Genomic DNA, 9,275 nt, shown 5'->3' with positions numbered 1-9,275 from the left:
AATTAATCAATCATGGAGTGTGTATTCGGAATGGTGGGCAAAGGGTTCGCTCTAGTGGTAGCCGATTCATCGGCCGTCAACAGTATCCTCGTTCACAAATCAAACGAAGACAAGATCATGGTTCTTGACTCGCATAAGCTCATGGGTGCCAGTGGTGAAGCTGGTGATCGGTGAGATTCATTCTCTTCTGGGTTTTCTTTTGATTTGATTACTTTGATGTTATTATGGATTTAGTGTTATCGATTGAATTAGGGTTTTGAGTTTCAGAGAAATTAGGATGTAATGTTTTGTGCGGGAATTTATGTTTACTGCTTAGGATTCTGTTTTATTTACTAGTCGGTTTTTGGTTTATTGGTTTGTTTTTTTTGTTTAGTTTGTGGGTTTTTGTTTCGGTTCAGTTAATGTCTGTTAATAATCAAAACCAAACCTGGGTTTTCTTTTTAATTTGCTTATTTTGATGTAATTAGGGCAATGTGTGTAGATTGAATTATGGTTTTGAGTTTCGGATAAATTAGGGATTTTTAGAGGTTTTTTTAACAGGATCATAGTTTAATTTATTGGATTAGTAATCGTTTGTCGGTTTTTGGTTCGATTCGGTTTTTCAGTGAATAACTGACACTAGACTTGGGATAAAAGTTTTGCTTAGAAATAAATGAATTGGAGGTTATATGAAAATTGAATGGTTCGGTTCTCTTGATTTTGGTTCACCGAGGATAAAAAACAGATAATGTTAATGTTCGGTTTGGTTTTGTCTTTTTCGGTTCAGTTATTAGCTCACATCTAGTTTTTGTGTTACAGAATGTGAAGCTATTAGAGTCTAAGAGTATTGCATCTGTTTTAATAGGATCATAGTTTAATTTATTGAATTAGTATGTAACGTTTTATGCTGAAAATATATGTTTACTGTTTACAAAACTTATTTTGCAGGTTTTGTGTTATTGAATATGAAACTAATTTGTTGTGTTTAGTGTTTTAGTGATTTGATTTAGTTTGCAGAAATTGTATGTGATGGTATTTGTTTCCATTTACATGTTTAAATGAGTTTTTTTTGTTTATTACAGAAAGAACATGTAAGATATTTCTTGATATTTAAGTAATCAGTCTTGTTGATGTTTCTGTTTTCTTTTATAAGTTGGACGAATACTACGGGTCGTGATCTAATATTCTTATGTGTTTTCGGGTAAAATATGCGAAAGGTTATAGGTGGAATTTGGGCTTTGAGTTTGGGAGTAATTAGGGCTTGACAGATGAAAGAGTGTTACCTCTGTTTAAACAGCCTCATAGTTTAATTCATTGAATTGGCATGTAACATTCATTTTACAGTTTTTGTGTAATAGAATATGAAATCAGTTGCTGTGTTTAGTGTTCTAGTAAATTGGTTGTGATGGAATTTGTTTCTTTCTTTTCTTAACATATAAGATATTTTTTTATATTTAAGTGGTCAATCTTATTAATGTTTCTGTTTTGTTTTTTTTATTATAAGTTGGAAGATTATTTTATCATGAATTACATGCTATGTTACACTGGTTATGATGTAAAAATCTTATGTTTAATTTCTTGTTTTTTTTATTTTTATTTTTAGGGCGCAATTCACAGAGTATGTACAGAAAAATGTGGCTTTGTATCAATACCGAAACGGTATTCCATTGACTACTAAGGCTGCTGCAAATTTCATGCGTGGTGAGCTCGCTACAGCCCTGAGAAAGGTATAATCTATTTCAATTATTTTAGGAGGATAACAATTTATTGATATTACTTGTGTTCGTTTATTTCTTTTATCTCTGAAGTACTTGTTTTCATTATGGTAAAATATTAAAAGTAGCTGAAACATCCTGAATCATTATATTTGAGTGACATTATGTTATCATACTAGTAATATAGTTTGATAAATGGCACCAAATAATCAGAAGATAGTTGTAATAGAACTGGTCTTATAATTTGTTATGAGTGTTGATGATTTGATAATATTAAGAGATAAATGACCCAAAAGGACATTTATTTGAAAGTGGAGACATTTAACAGCCTCTTAGACTTAGGCAGAAAGTAGGGGTAAATAGGTAAAATTGAAGCTTAATCGATTTTATATGAGCAGAATTCTTTGTATATGAACCAAGTTATTTTTTGCAGAATCCGTACATGGTTAACATCGTGCTGGCCGGCCATGACAAGGAAACTGGCCCGTCTCTGTACTTCATCGACTACATTGCAACTCTGCACAAAGTCGACAAGGCAGCGTTTGGTTACGGTTCCTACTTCGCCCTGTCCATGATGGACCGTCACTACCACCCAAACATGACGGTTGATGAAGCCATCAAGCTTGCAGACCAATGCATTGAGGAAATAAGGTCCAGGCTTGTTGTGGCTCCTCAGAACTTCATCATAAAGATCGTGGACCAAGATGGGGCCCGTGAGCACTCGTGGCGTAGGACCACAAAAGATTAAGTCATGCTTGTATTGTATCTGGATTTATGGTTTATCTTTGGTTATGTTGGTAATTGATTAGGGACTAAAAGATAATGTTGAAGGTCTGGTTGGTTTGGTTTTGTGATTGTTAAGACTGTTACTATTATGTTATGTTAATCCTAATGGGAAACTTTGTTGAGGCATGATTTTGATTGTTGATTTTGATATTGATATTGATTTTGTGAAGAGTACAGTAATCATTATATATTTAGTTTTCTTTTAAATAGAACTGAATTTTAAGCTAAGAAAATCATAACACAAAAGATTATTGCTTGTTAGACCAGAAAGTAGTTTTGAGTTCATCAATCTAGGTTTACTAAATAGAACTAGTGGTGCACAAACCGGTTAATCGGTCAATTGCAAACTGGTCATTTTAAAAACTGGTTAATGGCCAACGGTTAAATAACCGGTTAACCGATTAACCGGTCAGGTACTAACAGTCAACCCCGGTATAACAGGAAAAAACCAATTTTTAAAAAATAATAACAAAAAACCAAAGAACCGGTTTGTAACTGGTTTTGGAGATCGATAATATAACCGGTTTCTAACCGGAGGTTTGAATTTGGAATAAATCCGTTAGTGGTGGATTGGTTACTAGCCGGTTTCGGGTTAGAACCGGTTTGGCTGTGCACCTCTAACTGCATAGTTCTTTTTTTTCTAGTTAAAGTCATCAACAATAAGAGGTTTTAAAACAGCCCAGCGTCAATTTTCTCCAAGCTTTGTCTATCTCACGGTAAAGACGGCTTTAAAAACGTGCCCTCCCTCTCTTTCCTCTCACATAATTTAGTTTAGACATTTTTCAAAAAAGCTCCTTTGTTTCTCATTCATCTACATCATTCTCTCTCTTCCGTTCTCTCTTCTCTTAAAAAATGTCTCGTTGTGGATGCTTTGAATGATCTTGGGGATATTGCACACAACGGAGTGCACTCTGAAATACTTTATGCATCTCAACCCGATTTTTCCCTATTTCTAGAAGATGGTGTTCCTCTTTCTTTCCGGATCTAAATTCTCACTTTTTTTTTTCCCGATTGTAATGTCTTCTACTTACACCCCGGGGTTTCCCCACTTTCAACCTCTTACACCATCCACCTCCGTCTCAACTCTCATTTTTCCTCATTTATCAGGACTATCCCGTGTGCTCTTATAGCCAAAATGCTATAATACATAACCACTAACAATGTAAGACACATACTGATATACTTCTAGACATATTACATCACGAATTTATATTTTGATTACACGTGATACATTATATATATATATATATATATATATATATATATATATATATATATATACACTAAAAACTCAACCACACACATTTTCCACTATTCATTAAAAATACAATTAAGTATGCTTATCTTACAAGTCCAAATAGCATTTTACTTGCATGTATTCTTTAGTTGCACAAGTGTTGTGTTGCGTTTTAACTCTTTTTTTTTTTTTTTTTCTGAAACCACTATAAAAACTAACCAATAGTTGCAATATGTGTATTTTTTTTGTAAGTAGCCAACTTATAACATGCTACATGTTAAAAAAAATGTATAAAGATATTTGCCCTAGGGCCTTTATTATATTATCTAGCACAAAATGCATTATGCTTCCGTCCGTCTTTTTTTTTTAGAAAGGAGGCATAATTATATAAAAGGCCAAAAAAACCATGACTAGTAAGAAACTAGACGAGTCAAGTACATAAACACATTTATATGCCACAACTATTCATATGTCACAACATGTACTAATTGCCACTAAACAAAACATACATGAACGCCAAATATCCCCCGTAGCAACACGTGGGTAAAAAAAACTTGTTAAATCTAATAATATAACCATAGATCAACTTCTTAAATTTTGCAAGAAGAAGTCTAGTTTTATCTACAAGTTTCTGACATCAATCAAGCAATTAATATCATTTTAGCCCTCCCAACTTTTCTTCATTCCGTGTTAGAATTTCACAAACCGATTTAAAACCTAAAATCGGCTTGGCCAACAAAAGTCAAACCGGTTTATGATCGGTTTCGGTTTGGGTTAAAACTGGTCTCTCGACCAAGTTACAATTAGTTTTAATTCGCGTCTTAACCGGTTTTTACCGAAGAAAATTACAAGTCACTTCCGAACCTACGGTTATAATCGGTTCCAAATCAGTTTTCAGTTCGATTTTCGAATCGGTTCGGTTATCAGCTGGATCATATTAATAAAGCCGCCCCTATATTTCCGTCGTGATCTCATGATTTCTCGATCTTTACTTGCGTTTGCCGGCCGTTTTCAACTTCCAACTGCTAACACCAAACCCCAAAAATCATCTAATCATTTCACACACACACTCCAACTACTTAATAATAATAATAATAATAATAATAATAATAAATAAACATCATCTCAATTTCATCTTTCGTACAGATCTCGTTGCCCGGCCGGTTGTTTATTAATCAATAAAGTTTCTGACGATGAGTGTGGCCTGAAGAAGCTGCTCCTTGGGTGACGATGTACACGCTCAAAGAGCCCTACACGTTATGGGATTACTTAAACCATTCACCCGTTTGGCAAGACCGAATCTTTCATGCTCTTGCTGCTCTCTACGGCGGTGTTGCCGTTGTTGCACTGGTCAGTTTGCAGTTAATTGCTTTGTAGTGGTGTAGTTTGATCCAAATTGGTAGTATTTGATTTCTAGGGTTTCTAATTGAAAGCAACAAATTCTGTTTGTTGTATGATTTCTAGGAGTGTTATTCTGGTTGCACGTTTGGGTTGGTTTCTCGGGTCGGGTTCCTCGGGTTTGAGAATGTTAAATCTAGGACCAAACCCGACACTAATTTGTTCCTGTTGCTTTACCGGGTTGGGATTTCGAGTATTTGGCTTAGAAAACTAAATAAATAAAAAGTGAATTTTTTTCGAGTATTGAGAACGGAGATGGATACGGTGGAACAAAAATCTATAGAATCGAATGAAGTTGAAATTGATGGAACAAAAATCTGTAGAATTGTTGTTGAAGACAAATCGAAAAGTGTAAAAAATCAATAGAATTAGTATAAATAAGCAATTAGAACATACAAGTAAAATAGCCATTGAACTTCAAATTGACGAGTTGAATGAATCTGTGATGGAACAGTAAACGAATAAGCACGAACTATTAAGGTTTAAAACGCAGAACGGGTCCCCGCCGTGTAGCTCGGTTGGTTAAGGGGGCGTAAGACTTAGAACAGTAAAACGCAGAACGGGTTTTTCGGGTTCACTTGAAATCCAGAAACAAGTGTTCAGTAGTTAGAACGGTTCAAGTAGTGTGAATTCAGGTTTGATTACCAGTACTTTCAGGTTTGGGTTAACAGTTTCATGGCTCGGGTCGAGTTTGAGGTTGTGAATAAAAGTGACAGGCCTAGTATGATCAAATTTGACTTGATAGTTTAAACTAAGGGCTTAAACGCTCCTTTTTTAAAGCGTGAGCTTGGCTTGTTTATTATTTATTAATTGAATTATATGCATTTTTAATTATTTATATGTATTTTGAGAAAAATGTTAATACGCCTAAGCTTTGCTAGAGCTCGATCGTGAATTGTGAAATTAATACATAGAAGCCCTGAAGAGTTAAAACTTAAGAATACACTAGGCTCGATAGGCTTAAACGATCTTACCATACAAGGCTTCAGCTTGGGCTCGATAACCAAACGAACTTTATTTAAGCCTCAGGATTGGTTTGTTTTGAGCTTTTTGCACCCCTAGTTCCGCTACTCGTATCGATGATTTACAACTGCTCTAGTTGATAAATTTGCAGTAGGATTTTAATTTTGATTGGATGATATTTGATTATTGCAGGTACAATTAGTTAGGATACAACAGAGAGTGCCTGAATATGGTTGGACTACCCAGAAGGTCTTTCATTTCCTCAATATCTTGGTTAATGGGGGTCTGTATATTTCATTTATTATTTATTTTAATCAAAAAATGCGTTTTTAAACTTTTTTTTCTTGATTTATACTGAATTTTAAGCATGCTATTATTGCAGCTAGATGCCTTACATTTGTTTTCCGTCGCGATATCGAACAGTTAACACCTGAGGTTAGGAAGATTTATAATAATGTAATTTGTAATCATATTTATTAAATGGGCTAATTATTTATGAATATATGTTTTATTTTTTCAGATTTCACAGCATATGTTGCTTGATATGCCAAGTCTTGTATTTTTCACTACATATGCTCTCTTGGTTTTGTTTTGGGCAGAAATATATTACCAGGTTTAATTTTATTAATTTTTTTTTGTGCTAATTGATCACTAAAGTTATGAATATTTGATAGGCAAGAGGCGTCTCAACTGACAGTTTAAGACCAGGTTTCTTTGCAATCAACGCAATTGTTTATGCAATTCAGGTAACAAGTTTTGATAAACTCATGACAGTTATCGCCTTAATATGATATTACTTTGTTAGTTTGTTACACTTTCTTTTGTATATGACTATTATATTAACCCTAAGTCCTGTTATTTGTTTACAGATTATTCTTTGGTTAGTAATCTGGTGGAATCCTATGGATATCTTGGTGATTTTGTCAAAGGTTTTCTTTGCAGGTATTGTTTTTAAAATCTGGTTAAATGTTTTTTTTAGTTGGAAACCGTATATATTTTTTTCTTTTTTTGCTAAATTTGTTCATATATCTTTTTCAGGGGTCTCTTTATTTGCAGCCTTGGGCTTTCTTGTTTATGGTGGAAGGTATTTTTTTTATGCTTCTATTTCTTTTTTGGTGAGAAAAAGTTAAGAAATGAGAAAATTTGCAACAAAAGAATAATCTTTTTTTGTTACATATATCTGCAGACTATTTCTAATGTTGCAACGGTTTCCTGTGGAATCAATAGGCCGTCGAAAGAAGTTACATGAGGTATGCCATATGTGTGTAAATGTGTATTATAGTTTGTTAAATTTTACCTATATAGGATTAAAGGCGGAAAGATGGTGGGTTGGTTGATCCGTCGATATGGGTTCCGGTCAAAAAAGTCATTTTCTTGTGAGTTGAAATTGAAATGGGTCGGGTTGATCGTGAATACATTGTTTTTTTTTAATTATAATTTACATGATTATGGTTTACAAAACCAACAGCAACAGAATAACAATCTAAACCATTTTTAACCTGTTTAAGTAAATTACACCCCAGATTGACCTGTATATTTAAGTCTGTAATGTTTTGTATATTTACTGTGCAGGTTGGCTACGTGACAGCAATCTGCTGTGCGTGTTTTCTTGTGAGATGTATCATGGTGAGGGCATTTTTGTCATTTAAATTTTGTATGCTAACCTCCTTTCATATGTTCTGATTACAATTAAATTATAATGTTGTCTTTTAGATGTGTTTTAATGCGTTCAACGAAGGTGCTAACCTGGACATGCTGGAACATCCTGTTCTCAATTTTATTTATTATTCGGTAAGACTTTTAACTCTTTAATTCCTTTGATCTTGATTTTTAATTAAATTTTGGATTTTTATATTCTATAGTAGAAATCGTATTGCAACATATTTTAAATGGGTGGTGTTCGCATTGACGGGTCGAACCCAGAAATTTGACGCGAACCTGAAAATCGTGGCAGACACGTGAACCCAACCACGGCACAAGATTTTGTTGGTTGATTTGAACATGATCTGTTTAACTCAAAATTATTTATTGCATATTAATGTTCTAAAGTTATGAATTTTAACAGTAAGTACTAAGTACAGATAAAAAGTAGCTGCATTTAAACTATAAAACTTGATACCTGTTTCTTTTTTATCCTTCAAGTTGGCATAAGATACTCAATATGTTTGAGTTACCACATAAAACACACATTAAAAAATAATAATAAAACTAAACGGAACTAGGTCAAAATCGATAAACCTGACTAAAACCAACCTAAATAATTAGATTTAGCTAAACGTGTTAACGAGTTTGACCTGACCTGACCTGACCCATGAATTCGTGTTAGGTCCTCGTCACGTTTCATATTGTGTCTAAACTCTAAAATTCACCCTATTGCAACAATATAGGGATTGTTACCATATTTTCTTTCTACGTTGTTTTAATTCTTCAATTTGACACTTGCCAGTTGAATTATTTCATATTGCTGTTTTATTTTATTTTATATTTATTTGAACAGCTGGTGGAGATACTACCGTCTTCTCTAGTTCTGTACATTTTGAGGAAACTGCCACCGAAGCGCGGGATCATACAGTATCATGCTATTCGATAAGCTTCTTTCTGTGTGTTTAATGGAGTTTAAAATATTACAAAACCCCTGATAACAAACAAACAAGGGTATTTGGAGTATGCTCATTGTAGTGATCTATGTATTTTGTGAAATATGTTCAGTCTAGTTATTTATAGAGGGACACTGAGCCTTTATGTGGATCAATGTCTTTGATTAAATTATTTTATTTTAATTTTATTACTTTTAACAGAATTCATCATTAGAGCAATGGTAAATTCGCGCCTGACAGATACCAACCAAAACTTAGGATCAAATTACTGGTCCTGAAAATAATGATACCGTAAATCGTAAAAAATGGGTACCGGACTGAATGCAAAAAATCAGTAAAAAACTGGTACCATGTCAATCACGAAACTTTAAAAAGTGCGTGCCGACGGGTTGACGAAAACTTTCCTTGCTGAATGTAGTTCTATTATTCTTTTAAACGCATGAAGTTACATTAATTTTAATATCGTTACTTTTTTTTAAGAACATTGGTAACATACATGTATCATTATGATACTTATGTCGTATAATTTATAGTTTTATACATACGTTGATTATAACGGTATGTAACTATTTATATACATGTTGCGTAATTATACGGACG

At 33.5% G+C, this 9,275-nt stretch overlaps 2 protein-coding genes across 2 annotated transcripts; both read left to right on the top strand.

The window, feature by feature from the left end:
• LOC143636472 (proteasome subunit beta type-2-A-like) lies at positions 1-2,442 on the top strand. The gene is made up of 3 exons (XM_077104059.1): positions 1-170; positions 1,583-1,706; positions 2,128-2,442. The coding sequence occupies exons 1-3, from the start codon at positions 13-15 to the stop codon at positions 2,440-2,442; spliced, it is 597 nt and encodes a 198-aa protein (XP_076960174.1). The 5' UTR covers positions 1-12.
• A 2,490-nt stretch (positions 2,443-4,932) lies between these two features.
• Positions 4,933-8,668, top strand: LOC143636471 (tobamovirus multiplication protein 3-like). Its single transcript, XM_077104058.1, has 11 exons — positions 4,933-5,067; positions 6,271-6,361; positions 6,461-6,513; positions 6,599-6,691; positions 6,753-6,824; positions 6,948-7,020; positions 7,117-7,162; positions 7,265-7,328; positions 7,651-7,704; positions 7,792-7,869; positions 8,576-8,668. Exons 1-11 carry the CDS (start codon positions 4,948-4,950, stop codon positions 8,666-8,668), a joined length of 837 nt encoding a protein of 278 aa, XP_076960173.1. The 5' UTR covers positions 4,933-4,947.
• The last annotated feature ends 607 nt before the right edge of the window (positions 8,669-9,275 follow it).

The sequence above is a fragment of the Bidens hawaiensis genome, unplaced genomic scaffold, assembly GCF_021521415.1.
Source record: "Bidens hawaiensis isolate Kalapana, Puna unplaced genomic scaffold, B.hawaiensis_p1.1 tig00007983_1, whole genome shotgun sequence".
Lineage (NCBI taxonomy): Eukaryota > Viridiplantae > Streptophyta > Magnoliopsida > Asterales > Asteraceae > Bidens > Bidens hawaiensis.
The sequence above is the reverse complement of the archived record's forward strand: the minus strand, read 5'-3'. Positions and strand labels throughout refer to the sequence as shown.